Source organism: Theobroma cacao, chromosome 5 (assembly GCF_000208745.1).
Source record: "Theobroma cacao cultivar B97-61/B2 chromosome 5, Criollo_cocoa_genome_V2, whole genome shotgun sequence".
Taxonomy (NCBI): domain Eukaryota; kingdom Viridiplantae; phylum Streptophyta; class Magnoliopsida; order Malvales; family Malvaceae; genus Theobroma; species Theobroma cacao.
The window spans coordinates 32,786,280-32,808,439 of record NC_030854.1 but is presented as its reverse complement, the minus strand read 5'-3'; the positions used below and the strand labels follow the sequence as shown (position 1 = coordinate 32,808,439).

Genomic DNA, 22,160 nt, shown 5'->3' with positions numbered 1-22,160 from the left:
TAAACTATGCATCTTTACTATTATTTTTATTATTATTACTATCATTATTTTTTGTGTTTTTTTTTTGTTTATTTTGATTTTCTAACATTAAAATAAGCATTCATATTATATATATATAATTATATATAAATAACCTTTCTTAACATGGTTTAAATTATAACAAAAAATGTATTTTATTTAACAAAATGGGTTAGACCCAAAATCAATTGAAACAAGCCCATACCAAGGAGAAGGATTATACCTTTCTGGGTTCAGATTAGCCTAGCTCAATGATCCACAGAAGCCCAAATCTGCTGCGTCGAATCTGCTTCCTAAGGCCCACAAGGCAGAGCTCAAAATGCACCGTTTTGGGTGCTTGCTTGGCGGACTGTAATCCTCCAAAACGGCGTTGTTTTGAAAATCCTAACCCTAAGTATTTAAACCTTCATTTTCCCTTCTCCTCTCATTTTCTGCCTTTTTTTTCTCTCTCTAGCCTCAACCCTCTTTACCTTCTCTCTAAAATTTTCCCTTCTCTCTCTCTTCTTCTCTCCTTTTGGTTCCTTTTCTATTTCGGCCGGTCGGATCTCAAGTGACCGACTCTTTCTCTTCTTATCGGCCTTCCGATCGGTTACCCAAATCTCTCTCTTGAAGCCTTTCCTCTTTGCCGGCATCAAAATCTTTCTCTCTCCTTCTCGCTACCCGTTGGTCTTTGCTCTCTTTCTTCTCTCAAACCTCCAGTCACGGATCTGCTCTCTCCCCCTCAAACTCCCCAAATCTCTCTCTCAAACTGCGATAAGAGACCCAAAATCTACTCCCCCTAAACCGGCGGCTATGCCAACCAAAGAACAATCTCCCTAGAATTAAAATATTCCCCTAAAAGCGAGCCAAAAATTCACCCAAAAACCCAGCCATTCTCCCTCTCTCATTGTACATATTTTCTGATTTTTTTGGTATTTTTTGGTATTTTTCTTTTTGATTGTGGATTGTGGTTTTGTGGTTGCTAGACTAAGATTTTTTTTTTTTTTTGCAAGTTGCTAGGGATTTTTTTTTATTGCCGTTTACTTCTTGGTTTTTTTTTGCTTCCCCCCCGCCCCCCCTTTTTTCTTTTTTGCAGGTCGTGAATCTTTAAAAGTCGAGTTGTCCAAAAATTTGGACAACCCGGTAATGGGGTTCTGGCACCAAGGAGTTGGTGGCCAAAACCCCCATCACTCATGGTGGTTGGGGGAAGGGATGGTTGGGCATACACCCAACCATTCCTCTTTTTTTTCTTATTATTTTATTTTATATTTTTTCATTTTATTATTATTTATTTTATTATTTTTTATTTTTTTTAAATGGGTATCTACACTTTCATTACCCTATCCTAATTGTAAATCATTTCAAAGTACCTTGCTATAATATCCTTGATTTGCTTTGGCTCCTCGACTAATTGGTTCTTTAACTTAAGACTTGGAATGATATTAGTTCTTCTTCTTGAGGATGCAATCGAGTGAAAAAACCTTTCCTTGTGGTGTGCACGTGGAGTGCACTTCACCCTCAATTTTTAATGTCATTCCCTTTCCTCATCCTTGTGGAGTTTCCATAATTCACTTCTCTTGTTTCTCATAATATCCTTCCAGTCTTGGCCCCTAACTATTGCTTTTTCGACTCTCTGCATAGTCAATTCAATCTCCTCAATCTTACTCCATGAATCTCATAGCTCCTGTTGTTGTCTCTCTTGTCCTAGGTTTAACATCTTTGAGTCTTCCCCAAATACCTTTAGAAAGCACACTTCCTCTTCTTACCACCTCCCACGCTTTCCTGAACATGGAGCTAAAGGTGCTTTCATCGAGCTAGTGGTAGGCTTTGGTGCCCAATCCATCCCCACCTCTCCTAAACAAACTGGATTATGATCAGACAACGAGTTGGGTAACCTCCTCTGAACTAGCTTCCCAAACCTACTAAGTACTTCGTAAAATATGAAGGGACATTTTTTTAGTTGTTTCTTAAAAAGTAATTTTTAAGGTTGTCTTAATATAATTTAAAGGGTTCGTTCTAAAAATACCTCTTATACATAATGTGTTTTTGAAAATAGCTTTCTCTATAATTTTAACTATTTTTAACCAAGAGAAATTAATTTTGGATAAAATTACCCTCAATGAAACCAACCCATATGTTTAGATCCGCGTCTCAAACTGACTCATATCATTTAACCTTTTCTCACCAGACCATTCATCTCTAAAGTATTCCTTATCAGAAAGAAAAATTTTTAAGCATTTTGAGTATTTTGGAGTTATTTTTGATACACGAAGAAAAACTATTGAGCATTTTAAGCATTTTAAGTATTTTGGAGTGGTTTTTGATACATGAAGAAAAACCTTTAAGCATTTTAAGCATTCTTTCCCAAGTAGGCATATTTGTTGATTATGTTATTAAATAGAATATGGTGTTGTTTGAAGTTTTTGATTTTATTAAATGAAATTAAGAAGTTTTAGTGGTTTTTAAGCATTACGTAATCGATTTTTAGACATTGTGTGACTAGTTTTTAGGCATTACGTGACTGATTTTTAAGTATTGTGTGACTAGTTGATATGACATTGTGTGATTAGTTAGTAAGGCATTGCGTGATTAGTTAGTAAGGCATTGCGTGACTAGTTTTTTAGCATTGTATGACTTAGGCATTACATAGAAATCAGTCACGCAATGCCTATAACCTAGCCACGCAATGCTTATAAACCAGAGGCGCAACGATTAAGTTACACAATACCTAAAAACTAGTCTCACAATACTTAAAAATCAGTCTTACAATATCTAAAAACTAGTGACACAATATCTAAAAACTAGTAATGCAATACCTAATAACTAATTGATATGCTTACTCGTAGCTAGGTTTAAGTTGTCCAAGTCATACAGTATTCTAATTTACAGCTATGTCTAATTAATTTCAATCCCTCAACTATAGGATTGTATGAATATAAACCAATAAACCTAAAAAACTAAAACACATACTTTGATGTCATCTCTACTCTTTGGAATAGCGAGAAAGAGTTGGATGGTGAGATAGACAATATTTGATAAGAGAGAGAAATCGAGATTTAATTTTAAAATTTTTGTCTAGATGGTGAGATAGAGAAAACCGAAATCATTTTAATTTGTTTGAAATTATTTAAAGAGCATTGTTGTCAAGTCATACTAAAAATTAACTAAAAATAGTTAAAATTATAATAAATTATATTTTTGAATTGAGTTTATGAGGAAGGTTATCTCTCATAACTTTTTCTAATTTAAACTCTCAACTATTATTGTTAAAAGTCATAAAAATCAGAAGGCCACGTCGAAAGTTATGCTTTAATCAAAGATAACATTAGAAAAGTGTTTTTTATTTTGAAAAAGTGGACATTGTTTCGCAACATGCACCAGAAATAGTTCTCCAGGACTTTTAATTTGAAACAAAAGAAGTAATTATTCTAATCATATATACACATCTATTATAACATATAAAATACCCATAAATCATATTTAATAATTAATATGTTATTATTGATAATTTAACATTACAACAGCAAGGGTACTGACAAGAACAGTGAGTACCAACTCTTGCAACAACGAAGGCAACCACAACAATTGCCTTTTGGAACAGCTAAACCGAACAAGGACACAAGAAATCATTATTTAATTACAAAACATTGACACCGCCACTTATCTTTGAGAACTGCGGAGCCTCTAGCAAGTCCCGAGGCATGCCCCTACAGGCACAGGAGGAAAGCATAAGCAACCACCGCAGCAGTATTTGAAAGCAAAAGCACCACATACGCCACCTGAATGGGAGCAATCATCGGTTAAGCCGGCCATGAAATGTCGGCTAAAGGAACGACCCTAATGTTAGCCACGGCATTAGCGTCGTCAGAGAGAGGCACAACCTCGTTACAAGGGGCGAATGCAGGTGGAGTCACCGTGGCTAGAAGTACCACCGCCATTGCAGTGTAGAGAAAAGCACGCGTAGTGCACTCCATTTGTTGTAGTTTAGTGGTTACGTTTGCAACATTATGGCTGGAGGTCCTTTTAACGAGTAATAAGATAAGTTTGCGTTTGAGATTATAATTTAAAAGTAACAAAGTGTGTTTGAGATGATAATTAATGAACTCAACAAGAACGTTGGACACTTCTAAAATTGCTGCAGAAAAGGAGAGTGAAGGTGGCGGTTTTATTTACTGAATCTACGTGTGTGGAACAGACTCGAGCCAAGGATAAAACGACTTTATTATAATGAGAACAGTCAAAGACAAGACCACAACACTGTCATTCATAGTACCAATAGCTTCGTGGACGGACAAATACATTATTAGTGAATGAAAATAAAGCAAATGATATTTGGTTGCCATTAGTTGAGATTATTTTAGTTGGTTGTTAGTAAGGTACAACAATTTGTTTAAGATAGAATTATACTGGGCAGCCCAAGTATAGCTCCTGAACAGATATTCCCATATTGTGTTTCTAGACACGCTTATACCCTGAATATCTTCTTTTTTTTTTTTTGAACAATACTATGCTTTTTATGTAGATATGTTTACAGGATAGTTTCATATGAAGAGGGAAAAAAATGCCCACAGCCCAACCAAAAGATTCAAAGCCTCAAGGGGAAACAGAACATGTAAAATTTAAACAACATAGAATGGGCTGAATTGGGCAATCATCTCTAATTCGCAATTTTTTCTACCTTCACAATGGCACAAGAAAATTTTTAGGACAAAAATGCCTTGAAAGAGTATGCTAAAACTTAAGACAAGCAGCTAAAATCATGATTTGAAGCTAACTTAATACTTGTGTATGCCGCATATCAAAATTCAATGTGCTTGAGACCCAAATCACTGGGAATGGAAGACAACCAGCCCTTATACATCACATCTTTCTAGCTTCTAGCAGGAAACCTTGAATACGCACTTATACCCTTAATATCTGACCAGCTATTGGAACTGGACAACCGATATTACAATAGCCACCAAACCCACGTGTTAGTGTTATTGAATCATCATTTAAAAGGTCAACAGCAAATAAGCGCAGATAATTTTTTTTGCTTCAGTTGATTTTATAGCTAACTCTAATTAGCCAACTAATAATGCATCACATACATTGATTTTTCCATGGCACTGCTAACAGGGAATGAATCGGCACCAAGTCTCCAATGGCATGCTATGAAGAAACTACACAAGCTGTCTAGTTGAAAAATCTCATTAAAAATTTATTAGTGATTGGCTCTAGTGCTAGACTCATATAGTTTTACTGTGATAATGTTGTAAGAGTTTTATTCACTGACAATAATAGAGGTATCACTAGGGCTTGAAAGAGACTCACATAGTTGTACATATGCATATGGGACAACTAAAATATGTGTAGGTTAAGGTATAAATTGATAGCCTTAAGAGTATATTTTTGACACATAAAATATATCTCAAGATTTATAAGACAGATATACATGTTAATTGGATAAATCATAAAGTGTTTCTCTTTCAAGCTTGAGCTACATAAAATAGAGAATAAAGTGGAGAATAAAGTGATCGACAAATGAAAACAACACATGAAATGTATCATCAAGAAAGTGTTGATGTTCATTGCTACACTTCCACATTGAGTTTACATCAATAGGATTGAGTGATATCTGTGATTATAGTTGGTGTTATATCTTTGTATTTATTGTTGTTTTCTGACATCAGAAAATTTTATTAGAAAGAATGGTATTTGGTATAGTCTCAGGAGCAATTTGGTTTCAAAATTGAGTCCACAAAGCTTTTAGCTGTCTTAACCATTGATTCGATTTCAAGAAATTTACTTTTCAAAATTGCATTATTATTTTTTTGTATTTTATCAATATCAAGCTAAGTTAATTTTATTTTGATAAAGAAATAATATTATAATCCATAATATAATCTAGTATGTGAATTTAAAAGTGTAAACTTGAGAAATATTAAATCTTATAATGAGTGAGACTAAAAATTCACTATATAAAAGTAAGATTAGGTCCCTCTCTTGTCTACATAAAAAACATTAAAATTCTCATCTATTGGAGCATGAAATAGTTTAAGGAAGAAGAAGATCATAGTGAATTGAATTTCGGCAATTAATTTGATCAATATTAATTTTGTTATCAAATCATGCATATAAATAAGTATAGTTTGTAATTTTAAATTTATGTGAGGGTAAATCTTGAATTAATATAAAAAATTAGTTATATATAAAGTTTAGCATAAGGGCCTTGTGCTTGTTGTTTAGTTACTGATATTGTTAAATCTCCTGGGTATTTGAACCCTGTTACATCTCTTCCCCTTTCAAGTAAAGATTTGGAAATTTGAGAAGAAACGATTGAACCAAAGGAATGCAACCGCAATCCTTGCTCTGCCAATTGGGTTTTATATATGATATACCCATAAACTCAGAAGCCATTGAAATGCTTTATGAGACATTTGCACATGATACAAACAATATGTCATTAATTATATTACTTAATGTTAGTTGCTCTTAAAACTGGTAGGTTATCGTTGCAAACAATACGTTTTGTGGTTGCGACTCCTCAAACCTTGTGCAAAAGACGGGAAAGGCGCATGCCACACATAAAGGAACAAATACGATGATGACAAGATCTCCTTGTGTGAGTCCCATCCTCGAAATAATCGTCCCACACTGTTAATTTTCTATCAATCATCACCTAATAATTTACCGCATGGACGCAAGTCATAATCAATAAAAACTTTTTTATTAGAAAACCTTATCATGTGCACCATGCCTTCTAAATAATTCCACTCTATCTTGTATATTAATTTTATAGCTGATGACAAGATTTTCTTTATACTTGTCCTGCCGAACTGTAGTCTCTAGCTAGGCCAATGATTAGCTACTCAATCTGACGTGTTCTATGTCAAGTCGAGATCAAATCTGAGTAGCAAATTAATTTTTAATAAAATTTCCTTGCCATTTAAAAACAAAAATTAGCAAAAGAGAAATTTTCACAATCAAACGTTTTTATTTATTAAATATGACGAAGATTGATCCAAGATCTTGGCATAGCCTAAGTGATGATAAAAATATTGATCATTAGGCAAAAATCCAAAAAAGTTCTGGCTGCAGAACACCTTAAACACTCGTGACCATAAGACTTCAACACCGAATCCAAGTCTACTGTCCTCATTTCTTACTGCATTATTTACCTCAACTCTCATAAATTGTCATTTGTCTATTATTGGTATACTAAGTTGTGAGATTTCAATAAAATATAACTTTTCAAAAAAAATAACCAACAATTTGTGGGGCAGAAAAAGGGACCAGAGGATTTGAATTCCTTCGACACCTACTACCACAGAGAAACAACCAACCCGTTTACAACACAAAATGGAACAGGTTCACATACCTAACCCAACATCAAGACAAATATAAGGAGCGGACGGCCTTTATCCCACAATAACACAAGACAGAAAAGCCCCTCTCCACACAGAGAAAAGAAAATCCACAAAACAGCAGAAGCCTATTGATCAAAATTACCAAATTAATGAGTGAGATTCTAATATTTTAGTAATTAACACTAGTGGTTTTAGATTCAATTAGTTTTTTTAAGTTTTTTTCAAGCTAGCATATTACAGTTATAAGTTTGATATAATACCTGTTTATACAGTATTTTTTTTCTGTTGTACATTTATCTCTAATTAATCAATTTTACTTTAACATTCTAGTCTAATCAAACTAAATAAACATTCTAATATTTTTTTTAAAAATTAATTTTTAGTATGAAAAATTAACTTTAATAGAGTTTGAGGTTTCAATTTTTCAATTGATCTCGAACTTGAGCTTCCCAAATTTTCAAATTTTGAGGTTAGTAATTTAAAAGTGGGTTTTCTCCAAATCTTTTTTGCTTTTGTAACTCCACAAAGTAGCCGGTTTAGCTATTCCTCCCCTTCTTATTTTCAGTATTCCAAATACGTGTCTATCACGAAGAGTAAACCCTTGAATGGCAGCAAAGTTTCAGAGCATAATTATTATTTCCTTTTTGGATAAACCAGCATTTTATTAATGATGTAAATGTTTTGGTGTATTATGATCATGAAATGAAAAATAAAAAAAAAAAGAAGTTTTTTGGAGTACATTCAGTCATTAACCACTACCCGTGGTTTGCCATCACTTTGGCTATAATAATCTCTTTTCTTCTTAAAATTCCCACAGGTGGTTTATATGTAGTTCTCTCCTTGTTCTTTCTTTCATCGTTGCAACTTGGGAAAGAAATTTGGTGTTTTTAACAGCAGCATTCCCAGATCGATCATAACAGCATTGCTATTGTAAGCTTTTCAAAATTTATTAATTTTTTAATCAAATTGCAATGTTGTAGACACTTAAAAAATATATAATAATAATAAATAAATAAATAATTTTAATTTATAATAAAATAAACTAAAATATAAAATAATATAAAAATATAAAAATATAAAAAAAAGGAGATGGCTGGGCGTACAAAAAAGTGGATGGCTGGGCGTACGCCCAGCCATCCTTTCCCCAACCACCACGCATGATGGGGTTCTGGCCACCAACTCCCTGGTGCCAGAACCCCCCTCACCGGGTTGTCCAAATTTTTGGACAACCCGGCTCTTAAAAGACTACCTGCAAAATCCAAAAAAAGGGGCAAGAACACAGATAAAAAAAAAATCCTAAATCTACCAGCAGCAAGACTGAGCCACACAAAATAATCAACCAAAAAGCAATCAGAAAAAAAACCCAAACAAAAAAGAAAGCCAAAATTAATTCAGTGTTTGAACAAAAGGGGGTTCGGGTAGTGGGTGAGAGGAAGAGAATCAATCTGTGTGGGTGTGTTCGATTGGCGGTGAACCGAGAAGAGGGTACGATCGCAGGGGAGGTGTCGGCGCGGGGAAGGAATCGGTGAAGGGAAATCGATCAGAGGCGATTTAGGGGAGTAGATCTAGATCCGATTGATGGGTTTTGGAGAATAATAGGGGGATTTTGAGGTTAGGGAGAGTGTGAAGAAGCCGGCGAGAGATTTGGGAGAAGAGAGGGGAGGACGCCGACGCCGGCGAAGAGAGGAAAGAAGGTTTTTAGAGAGAAGGCAGAGAGGGTGCAGCTAGAGAGAGAAAATGAAATCTGAAAATGAGAAGAAAGGCCAAAAACGGAATTTATATACCCGAGTTTAGGGTCTAAACGGTGTCGTTTCAGTGGAGTGAAGAATTCAAAAGATCGACGCCTAAACGTCGTCGTTTGAGGGAGTCCCCGGAGCCCCAAAACGGCGCGTTTAGGAGAGGGCCAGACGGACCAAGGAAACAAGCTTGGGAGACCTCCGTGTAGCCCAGACAACTTGGGCCATCATTCTAGCCCAAGCAAGGTGAGGCCTTACTCGTTTCTTGTGGATTTGGGTTTGTTGTTTTGGACTTATCCAGTTTATTTTATTGTTTGCTTAGCTTTAATAAAAATATATAAATAATAACAATAACGATAATAAGTGAATAAAAAATATTAATATTATAAATATATTTAGAGGCTTGCAAATAATAAAATAATAATAATAATAATAATTCATGATGCGAATGTATATATATATATATATATAATATTATTTTTTTTATTTTTTTAAAAAATAATAATAATAAATGAAAAATAAATAAATAATAATAAATAATATAATTGAAACAAATATTTGAGTATTACCACCTAAAAGGGGCAAAGAGTTGCCTCTTCGGGTGGATGTTTTTCGGGTGCGAAGTTCGAGACGAATTTTCACCGAAGCGTCGAGATAAATCTGAACTCTAAATTTCAAAATCCATTAAGTCAAATAGTCATTGTTAAAAATAATATATGTAAGAAAATTTTGTTACATTCGAATTAATTAGCTAATGAGCTTAAATAAATATTACTAAATAAAGTTAATTCAATCGTTAAAAAAAATAATTAATTATTTATTAGATAAGCTTTGTAATCAAGTAAAAAAATTAACCAACAACGAATATGGATTTAAATAGAAAACCAAAAAATAAAATATATATAAAAATAAAAAATAATAAATAATAAATAATCCAAAATTTTTTAAACACATAATTGGGTGAATTATAAATCACCTAAATCAATAAACGCGTGCATGTAGATATCATCATTTTATCCTGTCATAGCATGCCATATTTACCTTGCAAATGGTGCGGGAGTCCCGATGATGGGATTTCTCCGAGGAGCTTGTAGAGACGAGTTCTTCCGGAGATATTTCTATGTGAGGAGAATTTCGAGACTTCACCAAAGCGTTGGGATGGTCTTCGAATAATTTTCCAATAAAAGATTACCGACTCCATCATTTAAAATAAACAAGTCATGACATCATTTCACGCTTGCATCATGTGCATACGTAAAACCAAACAAATAAAAACTCTCAGTCAGTCAATTTAACAAAAATTTAATTAACAAGTAGGGATTAAATTAAAAGTAGGCTATATTAAGATAACTTAAGATTAAAGGTACCGTTCGTGGAACGGGAGCCACAGAGGTGCTAACCCTTCTCCGTGCGTAACCGCACTCCCGAACCCATCTCTAAAAATGTAGACCAGTTCTCGTTCTTTCGACGGGCCTAAAATTAATTTAGGACTTCGTCGATTAGAATCGGGTTAATAGGTGACTAATCACACCTTAGATAAAAAAGATTGGTGGCGACTCCTAACCAGATTTTAATTTTCGCCCGCGTCTGGCGGACGGGTTCCCGAACTCGCACGTTACGACAGATGCCGACTCCACTGAGGACATCGAGAGTCAAGCCATTAATTAATCATAAGTTATCTTAAGCCTTAAATAATTTGTTGTTTTCCCTAGCATCAATTTTGCATATTTTTGTTTAATGTATTCATTTATTTTGTTATTATTACTTCACTATTTTTAATAAATTACGAGAAATTTAGGATAAGGGGAATGTGAAATTATTGGTCCAAGGTCGGTATATTCCTTCTTACACACTACACATCTTGCATTCATGCATAAGCCTTCCACCCGGACTTTGTCCTTAATTAGGAGGGAGTTAAGTAGCTATGCTCTCGTGAGGTGATAACCTCCGCATGGGCTAGTGAAAACTCTCACTCAAATCGAACCTAGTCCGTTTGAAACCTGTAATGGGTGAGGACCGGGGTGCCTTACTAGTCCGTGTGGACGACAGTGAGGAGCGATTTGGGAACCTTTAGCTTCATTTTCAACCCAAACTTAGCATGTAGAATACCGAGAGTCGCCTTTGCTTAGGTAGAGCTTCACCTGTGAGAATATACCTTTTGACTAGGTACACATGAAGGAATTTTCATAATCCCCTTGTTCTAAATTCTTCTCTGCGAGTAATAAAGGTATCAGGTTATTAATTACTTTCATTCATCTTTTGGAATTCTTGTTTATAGTGCTAACTTGAATTTTTTGTCATATGCATATTTGCATCATAATAGGAAAAGTATTTGTCACCTGACAACCATTAACAGAGTAGATCCAGTTGCATACATGGAGTCATCATGGCCATCCTCAAGTTACGATGGAATTTATCAAGTGACTCAGCATATGGCGAGTACCCAACAAAGTGAAGGAGATTGCTTGTCAAAGGATCACTTCTCATCACTACCTGATAGGGTCCACCTTGATCTCAAACAGAACGACTTCACCGATTTGCTCAACATATGGGATAAGTGGGGGGCTACCACTCGGGCAAATTTCGATAGGAAATATGGCCACATAGCTCGACTCCTTAAGGTCCAGATAGATGAACAGTTGTTGAAGGCCATTGTGCAATTTTGGGATTCGTCGTATGGATGCTTCGTGTTCAATAAGGTGGATATGGTCCCCACAATCGAAGAGTACTCGGCTCTCCTACAAATCGATCTCGATAATCCGAACAAGATATATTGGAGAGGACAAAAGACCGGACACAGGCAAAAGTTAGCCAAGATGATGGGTATTACTTCGGCCGAAGTTGATCAGAACCTAAGGAAAAAAGGGGACAATGAATGTATCCCGTGGAGTTTTCTACGTAGTTATATCATAAAGCATCGGGACATCGAGCAAGGACAGCTTGTGATGGCCTTGGGAATTTATGGGCTAGTGATCTTCCTCAAAGTTTTGGGGCATACAGAAGTCGGAATTATAGATTTCTTCGAGCAAGTCATCAACAAGGCCAATCCTTCACCCTCTATTCTAGCAGAAACTCTCAGCTCACTGAATTACTGTCGAAGAAAAGGGGAAAGACGATTTGTGGGATGTGCACAAATTCTTTCTATCTGGATAGTAAGTCATTTTGAATGCAAGGTCGATAAGTTCAGAAAACCATTTCATCCACAAACCGCCCCTGTCAGAGAATTTTGTGAGAGTGAATGGCCAAAAAATAGGACCAAGGAGCAATGGATCTCTAGACTTCGAGAACTCATGAGTGTGGAAGTAACTTAGAGAGCTCCGTGGATGCCGTATCACCCGATCTTGTACAAATGCAGAAATGAACCTTGGGTACCGTTAATGGGGCCATGGGGAGCAGTCAGTTACGCCCCAATTATGGTGAGAAAACAATTCGGGTCAGAGCAGTTTGTGCCGATGACACACCGACTTAATACTTTGGAGTTTGCTTATGGAGAGTCGGGTTTTCTGAAAAAGATTGAGGAGATTGCACAAGCTTGGAAGAAAACAAGCCGAGTTGATCAAGGGAGGTACACCGATGAAGTGACTACTGGATATCATATATGGCATGACCAACGAGTTAAGGATATGGTATATTCGAAAGAAGATGCACTGCGTGGCCTAGTTGATCCAGAACCACGAGATGCTTTGCTCGAAAGTGAGTTGGCTCGAAAAAAGTCCGAAGCTGAAAATGCCAGTTGGAAGCAACGGTATGAAGACCTCCAAAAAGAGTGTGAGAAAATGAAAAAAAAAAGGTAATTGAACAAAGAAAGAAAGTTCGAAAAATGGAAGGGAAGTATGAGAGCCTGAATGATAAGTTTTCTGCCACGACCAGTGAACTTCAAAAGGAAATACAGATGAGAGAAAATCGAGGCAATGAACTTCAAACGCACAATGATGGACTAAGAAGACAAGTGTGGTTCTAACAAAAGTCCATCTAATTACTAAGACAGGAGTATGAAGAGCTCGAAGGGGTCATGACGACTTATCAATAGGAATATGAACGCCTCAAGCAACAAAGCACCAGAATTCAAGAGTGGGGTGAATCTTACAGACAAGCTTATATAGAGAAACACGACCAGATGGATTACTTGGTTTGGCAAATGAGGGAGGTGGCTTACAAGGCGAGAAGCATGGCTTGGAAGACGGACATATTAAGGGGCCAGATCTTTCCAGTTGGAAAACAAGAGCAACAGTTGATCAAGTATTTAGATGAGGTGTATAGCCATTATAATAAGATTGGCGAATATTTCTAGATGGCCTTTGAGTTGTAATCTAAGACAAATATCTTATGCAATGGATGACTTTTGTTGTTGGGTGTCATGTGATGAATACTTTTAGTACATAATCATTCATACATGCATAAATCATCATTTCATGGCAATAAGTATTTTCATTTAAAAATAAAGATAATGGGTTCATTCATGCATCAAATACGCATCTAATTCATGTTTATGATCAATAATAAGGTTCCAAAATAGCTCGACCACCTAAGCCAAGTGACCAACGTGTTCATAATACGCGTCAACGAGCAAGGATCATGGAAGAAGAACAAAGAGAGCGAATGGACAGAATGGAAAGAGCTCAGGAAGAAATGAGAGAACAGTTAGCAAAGATGATGGAATTGATGATGAGTCTCAGTAAAGGAAAAAGAGCGATCGAAGAGCCAGCTCCGTCAGAAAACCCACCAGCACAAGACAGTGGAAACCAAAGGGAAGATCCACCCTATCCCCCAGGGTTCACTCCACCACATGCCCAAACCTCTCAAAGGGTCCACCCTCAAGTGATCCCACCCGTCTATTACAATGCACCACCCCCGCTAGGCCATCAACCGATTCATGGGCAATTTGGGCCATATTCTGGGATAAATCCTGCTGAACCAATAAATGTCCCAGATTTAGACGATCCAAAAGAGCAAGAAAAACTAAGAAAGGACTCGTCACAAACAGGAGAAAATGAAAAAGACCAGAAAAAGTATGATCTGTTGGAAGAACGTCTTCGTGCTATCGAGGGAGTTGATAGGTTTGGTACCATGGACGCAACCGAGCTATGCTTAGTGCCGGATGTATTGATCCCTGCCAAGTTCAAGGTTCCGAAATTTGAAAAATATGACGGAACAAAATGTCCCATGGCACATATTACCATGTATTGTCGGAAGATGGCTGCACAGTCTCACGATGATAAGTTACTGATCCATTTTTTCCAAGACAGCTTGACTGGGTCAGCTGCTCGGTGGTACGTACAGCTAGATCGAAACCGTATTAAGACTTGGAAAGACTTAGCAAGAGCCTTCATAGCCCAATACAAGCATGTGGCTGAATTAGCCCCTGATCGGTTGTCATTACAAACTATGGAGAAGAAGCAAAGCGAGAACTTCAAGGAATATGCCCAAAGGTGGAGAGATACAGCAGCGCAAGTTCAGCCACCTCTCACTGATAAGGAGATGACTGTTTTGTTCATAAATACCCTCCGAGCTCCATTCTATGAGCGCTTGATCGGCAATGCCACGAAAAACTTTGCAGATTTGGTCTTATCGGGAGAAATAATAGAAGGAGCTATCAAAAGCGGAAAAATTGAAGGGCATGAAGTTGCCAGCTCAAAGAAAGGGAGTACGCCCAAGAAGAAAGAAGGGGATGTGCAAGCAGTCGCTCACGACAGCCAACAAGCCCACAACTTTAACCCATATTACCCGTACCCTCCATACCAACCCTTCTATCCGCACATAGGCAACATCACACAAAACCCATATGTGTACCAACCCGTCCCGCAACCAACATTTCAAACCAATGTTCTTCCACAAACTCCACCACCAAGGCCGATAGCTTCAACCAATAATCCTGGCCATGGTCAAAGAGGACCTAAAACTACCCCAGAAAGACCAAAATTTGATCCTATTCCAGTCCCTTACACTACATTGCTGCCACAACTCATAGAAAATCGACTCCTTGCTCGAACCCCTTTAGAACCACTCCGACCACCTTTCCCGAAATGGTATGATCCGAATGCGCATTGTGATTACCATTTTGGAATTCAAGGGCACTCCACCGAGAATTGCACTGCTTTAAAACACAAGGTCCAAGCGCTCATTAAGGCAGGGCTTTTAAATTTTGCCAAAAAAGACAGTTCGAGTGTTGATGGGAACCCGTTACCTAATCATGGAAGACCGACTGTGAATGCCATACATGAAGGGATGATTCGAAGGGTGAAAAAGGGTATTGATGAGATTCAAACGCCGATGGATAAAGTGTTTGAGGCGTTGTCCAAGATAAATGCCATCACTCCAGAACCCATCGACACAAAGGAATTGGGGCATGATCTCGCTTATTCTTGCAAATTTCATATGGGGGCAATTGGGCATTCCATTCAAAATTGTGATGGCTTTCGTCGTAAGTTGCAAGAATTGATGGATTCATCGGTAATTGAGTTTTATGAAGAAGCTGAAGAGAATTTGGTCGGAACCATAAATGGAGACACCCCAGCTGAAGTGGCATCAAGTTCATTCGGGGCAAACAAACCTAAACCTCTCACCATCTTCTATGAAGAAAACAGAAGCCCGATGAATGATACATCCCCAACTATGATCAGAAATGGTATCACCATCGAAGTCCCCAGCCCATTCCCTTACAAGAGCGATAAGGCTGTCCCATGGAATTATGAGTGTAATATTTTGGGCACAGCTTCATCCGCCCCCCAAGCATCTTTTGAAGACCTAACTGGTGTGGGGGGTATAACGCGAAGTGGGCGATGTTATTCCCCTGAGGTAGCAGAAAGAGTCGAAAAAGGGAAACCAGCACAGGGAGAGGGAGGCCTAAAGAAAGCAGATACCTTTTCCAAGGACCAAGTTGACGAATCCGTAGTTGCCCCGAACAATGAGGTCAAAAATCCTGTCACCGAGAAAGAAGCGGGTGAATTTCTCAAGTTTATCAAACACAGTGAATACAGTGTGGTAGAACAATTAACCAAGATGCCCGCTCGCATCTCGTTGTTGTCTTTACTGTTGAATTCGGAAGCACACAGGAACGCACTGCTCAAAGTCTTGAACCAAGCTTATGTGGCACAAGATATATCAGTGGAAAAGTTAGACCACATCGTGGGGAACATTACAGTGGGAAACTTCATTGCCTTTAATGATGAAGAAATACCATCGGGTGGTCGAGGAAGTAACAAAGCGCTGCACATTACCATCAAATGCAAGGACCATGCCGTACCTAGGGTCTTGGTCGATAATGGTTCCGCTTTAAATGTCATGCCTCGCTCTACTTTAACCAAGTTGCCAGTAGATGTGTCGTATATGAGAACCAGCCGCATGGTTGTAAGGGCTTTCGACGGGACCACAAGGGAGGTGGTAGGGGACATTGAACTACCGATAAAAATTGGCCCTTGCATTTTTGAGGTCCAATTTCAAGTCATGGACATTGCCCCGTCCTACAATTGCTTGTTAGGGCGTCCATGGATTCATATGGCTGGAGCCATACCATCTTCCCTTCATCAAAAAGTTAAATTCATAGCTGAAGGCCAACTGATAAGTGTATGTGCGGAGGAAGACATACTGGCTATTCAACCATCATCTGCTCCCTATGTAGAGGCAACAGAAGAAGTCCCAGAATGCTCTTTCAGATCTTTTGAATTTGTTAATGCTACTTATGTGGGGGAAAGGAAAGTGATACCAACCCCTCGTTTGTCAGTAGCCACTAAAATGGGAGTTAAGCAGACTGTGGGTAAAGGATGCCGTGCTGGTTTGGGGTTAGGAAAGAATTTACAAGGAATTAACCGTCCTCTGACTCCAATGAAGAACGAAGAAAGGTTTGGTTTGGGGTACAAGCCTACCAAAGAAGAGAGAAGGAAACTGACAGCTCAAAAGAAGATTAAAAGGATGGCTCAACTTGAGGGAAAGGAAGAAGAATTCGGGGAACGGACAATCCCACACCTATATGAGACTTTTCGCTCTGCAGGTTTCATTCATCCCGAAGCGCCACCAAAGGTCAATCAGGTTCTACGGATATTTGATGAGCTATCAATCCATATGATCAGAGATGAAGAACCTGATGGGAAGATCCCTGTGGTGTATCCAGTACTGCCAGGAGAGGAGCTAAGCAATTGGACAGCCACGGAACTGCCCATCATCTTTAAGTCTTCCAAAATGTAATGAACAATTTTATCTAAATGCCTATGCCCAAGGGTGTTAAGATTAATTTCCTGTTTAAGTAGGGCTTTCTGTTACCTTCATCATTTGAATAAATGACAATGCATAATGTGTTTCATAATTCATCAATCTTTTTGCATATTTCCTTTCATCTATTCTTTTAGCCAATAAATACTTGCCCATACACCCGTCCAACTTTACCTGTTTGCAGGTCTTTAAATAATGAACACGAAGACAATCTAGACAACGATTTGAATATCGATTTTGAGATAATTCCGAACATTGATGAATTGAAAAATGAAGAGGAGGTGGATGACTACAGCTTACCCCCTGATTTGTCGAGAATGTTGGAACAGGAAGAAAAAGAGATTTTACCTCATCAGGAACTCACGGAAATGATTAACCTCGGAAATGGGGAAGAGAAGAAAGAGGTTAAGATTGGCACCTCGCTGTCATCCGATGAACGGCAGAAGCTAGAAGAATTGCTCCGTGAATATGTGGACGTGTTTGCTTGGTCATATCAGGACATGCCAGGTCTTAATACTGACATGGTTGTTCACAAGTTACCTTTGGAACCAGATTGCAAGCCTATTAAACAGAAGTTGAGAAGGATGAAGCCAGAGATGTTGCTGAAGATTAAAGAGGAAGTAAAAAGGCAATTCGATGCTGGATTTTTAGAGGTGGCTAAGTACCCTGAATGGGTAGCTAATATAGTTCCAGTTCCTAAGAAGGATGGAAAAGTTCGAATGTGCGTCGATTATAGGGATTTGAACAGAGCGAGTCCGAAGGATAGCTTCCCTTTGCCACATATTGATACTCTTGTGGACAACACGGCAAAACATGCTTTGTTCTCATTCATGGATGGCTTTTCTGGTTACAATCAGATTAAGATGGCACCCGAAGATATGGAAAAAACAACGTTCGTGACCATGTGGGGAACGTTTTGTTACAAAGTAATGCCATTTGGATTGAAGAATGCAGGCGCCACTTACCAAAGGGCAATGGTAGCTTTGTTCCACGATATGATGCATAAAGAGATAGAGGTATACGTGGATGACATGATTGCAAAATCTCATACAGAAAGGGATCATACTGTCAATCTCAAGAAACTGTTCGAGAGATTGCGGAAGTTCCAGCTCAAGTTGAATCCTGCAAAATGCACTTTCGGTGTAACCTCTGGGAAATTGTTGGGGTTCATAGTCAGTGAAAAAGGAATCGAAGTGGACCCGGATAAAATACGAGCTATTCAAGAGCTACCACCTCCCAAAACGCAAAAAGAAGTGAGAGGATTTTTAGGGAGGCTGAATTACATTGCTCGATTTATATCCCAGCTCACCTGCAAATGTGATCCAATCTTCAAGCTGCTTCGGAAACGAGACCCAGGAGAGTGGAATGAAGAATGTCAAATAGCCTTTGATAAAATCAAAGAATATCTCACAAATCCACCGGTGTTGATGCCACCGACGGTCGGAAAACCTCTCATTCTGTATTTGACTGTGAACAAGAATTCTATGGGATGTGTATTGGGACAACATGATGAAACTGGGAAGAAAGAACGAGCCGTATATTACTTGAGCAAGAAATTCATGGAGTATGAGTCCAAATATTCTGCGCTCGAAAAGATGTGTTGTGCACTAGCATGGACCGCTCAGAGGCTCCGGCAGTATATGTTGTATCACACAACATGGTTGGTGGCGAAATTAGATCCCATCAAGTACATTTTTGAAAAACCCTGCCTGTCCGGAAGAATAGCTCGATGGCAAGTGCTATTGTCTGAGTATGACATTGTGTATGTGTCCCAAAAATCAATCAAAGGGAGCGCCATCGCCGATTTCCTTGCAGATCGAGCTAATGAAGATTATGAATCTGTAAGTTTCGATTTTCCAGATGAAGATTTGATGGTCGTCTTGCATATAGAAGAGGTTGGTCCCAATGAACTTAATCCATGGAAGGTGTATTTTGATGGAGCATCCAATGCTTTGGGGCACGGAATTGGGGCAGTGTTGATTTCTCCAAATGGAAAGTACTATCCAGCCACGGCGAGATTGAATTTCAATTGTACTAACAATATGGCGGAGTATGAGGCGTTGGTAATGGGATTACAAGCAGCAATTGATATGAAGGCTGACGCGATAGATGTTTACGGAGATTCGGCTTTAGTGATATGTCAAATGAAAGGTGAATGGGAAACTAGAGATCCTAAACTAGTTCCATATAAAAAGCTGGTTACAGAATTAAGCAAACAGTTCAAAGAAATCAGCTTCAACCATTTGCCTCGAGAAGAGAATCAGATTGCTGATGCTTTGGCCACCCTCGCAGCGATGTTCAAAATAAAAGAGGCGGCCGATGTACGCCCTTTTGATTTAGAAGTCCGTGAAGTCTCCGCACACTGCTTGAATGTTGAAGAAGAGGTTGATGGTAAGCCGTGGTATCATGATATCATGCAATACATCAAGCACCAGGCATATCCTGAGAATGTCACCGATAATGACAAGCGAACTCTTCGAAGATTAGCAATGGGTTTCTTCCTTAGCGGAGAAGTGCTCTACAAAAGGAGTCGAGATCAAGTACTCTTGAGATGTGTGGATGTTGCGGAAGCCAACAAAATAATGAAAGAAGTCCACGAAGGAACTTGTGGAGCTCATGCTAATGGACATATGTTGGCTAGACAAATTATGAGAGCTGGTTATTATTGGTTGACATTGGAATCAGACTGCATAAACTTTGCTCGAAAATGCCACAAGTGTCAAGTATACGCTGATAGAATCCATGCTCCACCAGCCCCATTGCACGTTTTCACGGCACCTTGGCCATTTTCAATGTGGGGAATGGACGTGATTGGACTTATTACGCCAAAAGCCTCTAATGGACATCGATTCATATTGGTGGCCATTGATTATTTCACGAAATGGGTAGAAGCAGCTTTCTATGCCAATGTGACACAAAAGGTGGTGTGCAGGTTCATCCAAAAGGAGATCATATGTCGGTATGGGCTTCCAAAAAGGATCATTATGGATAATGCAAGCAATTTGAATGGTGCGATGGTGAAGGATGTTTGCGCTAAATTCAAGATCAAGCATCACAACTCGACAACTTACCGTCTGAAGATGAACGGAGCGGTAGAGGCAGCCAACAAAAATATCAAAAAGATTGTCGAAAAGATGACTGAAGTTTATAAAGACTGGCATGAGAAACTTTCTTTTGCCTTACATGCATATCGAACTTCTGTGCGTACCTCCACCGGGGTAACTCCATACTCATTAGTATACGGTGCAGAAGCAGTTCTACCTGTTGAAGTAGAAATCCCATCATTGAGGGTGTTGATGGAAACAGAATTGAAAGATGCTGAGTGGGTCCGCTCCCGCTACGAACAGTTGAATCTGATTAAGGAGAGAAGGCTTGCGGCTCTTTGTCATGGTTAGATGTACCAACGAAGGATGATGTGAGCATACGAGAAAAAAGTTCATCCCAGACAGTTCCGAGAAGGAGAGTTGGTTCTCAAGAGAATACTCCCTAATCAAACTCACTTTCGGGGAAAGTGGATGCCGAATTGGGAAGGACCATACGTGGTAAAGAAGGCTTTTTCAGGAGGAGACTTGATTTTGGCTGACATGGATGGGGGAGATTTGCCTAATCCAATAAATGCGGATACGGTGAAGAAGTACTATGCTTAAAAAAAATGGAAGGGGTTCGTGCTGAAAACCCGAAAAGGGCAGCTCGTACCTAAATGAGGAGGCTCATGCTGAAAACCCGAAAAGGGCGGCTTGAGGCCGAAAAGCAGAAAGTTAGAATGGAATTTGAGGATGTCAGCCTCAAGGGAACACAAGATTGAGGTAGAAATACACAATGAATGGAGCTCCACAATTTCACAAAATAGGGAAAACTAGGGAATCTGCAACCTACAGATTTGCTCAAAGCATCAATCAAGGACAATTCTTGAAGTCGAATATCAGATTGTTTTCTCTTAGTGGTCTGAGTGTTCATTATTTAAAGATCTAATGTTTGCCCTGTAAATCCTGTTTGCCTTGAACTATTTGATTCCTCATATATGAAGTTCTTATTCGCCTCTTTATTTTAACTCTTTCGTTATTTACCATCCCATGATTCACATAGTGATTGTCATAGAAATGAATGATAATTGGTAAAAGAAATAAACTAATTAAGCAAGAAATTACACTCATTGTTCAGCAAAAGACTTAATGATGAAAAAAAGAATGGCAGAGCCTTGAACCTAAGGCAAAGTCAGATGTCAAAAGAGAGGGTACTTAGGGAAAGTCTAGAGTTACCTGAATTCTACAGGAGGAAAGAAAACAGGCAAAGAAGATCGAAAGTTGCAGTGAAAAATCGAATGAAGCGAGAAGGTCTTGGAACCTTAATGAATCATAAACATGAAAAGCATTCTATCATCTCAATCATGCATACATGTTTAGCCACGCACTCGACAAGAATCAAAATTAATTCATGCCCCAAGCTTTGAAGGTCGAAATTCACTCAACCTAAAATATTGAGATTGTAAAACTTTAATGGAAGGATTTGAGTCTTTTCATTTCATGTTAATCCAATTAAGTTAGCATTAAGGAAATTTTTTAAATCGAACCTGTTGTGAGATAGGTCGAGCCTAGATTAAGTCTGAAAATTTCAATTTTTAAATCAAACCTGTTGTGAGATAAGTCGAGACTAGATTAAGTCTAGGAATTTCAATTTTTAAATCGAACCTGTTGTGAGATAGGTCGAGACTAGATTAAGTCTAGGAATTTCAATATTTAAATCGAACTGGTTATGAGATGGGTCGAGCCTAGATTAAGTCTAGGAATCTCAATTTTGTTTAAATCGAACCTGTTGTGAGATAGGTCGAGCCTAAATTAAGTCTAGGAATTTCAATATTTAAATCGAACCTGTT

General features: G+C 38.2%; 2 protein-coding genes across 2 annotated transcripts; both read left to right on the top strand.

Annotated features, from left to right (window-relative positions):
- LOC18596011 lies at positions 9,290-12,393 on the top strand. Its single transcript, XM_018121040.1, has 2 exons — positions 9,290-9,328; positions 11,406-12,393. The coding sequence occupies exon 2, from the start codon at positions 11,458-11,460 to the stop codon at positions 12,391-12,393; it is 936 nt and encodes a 311-aa protein (XP_017976529.1). The 5' UTR covers positions 9,290-9,328; positions 11,406-11,457.
- LOC18608565 lies at positions 13,563-20,940 on the top strand. The gene is given in 2 exon segments (XM_018121039.1): positions 13,563-17,260; positions 17,425-20,940. Coding segments are annotated over 2 exon segments (7,113 nt in total). The 5' UTR covers positions 13,563-13,657; the 3' UTR covers positions 20,935-20,940.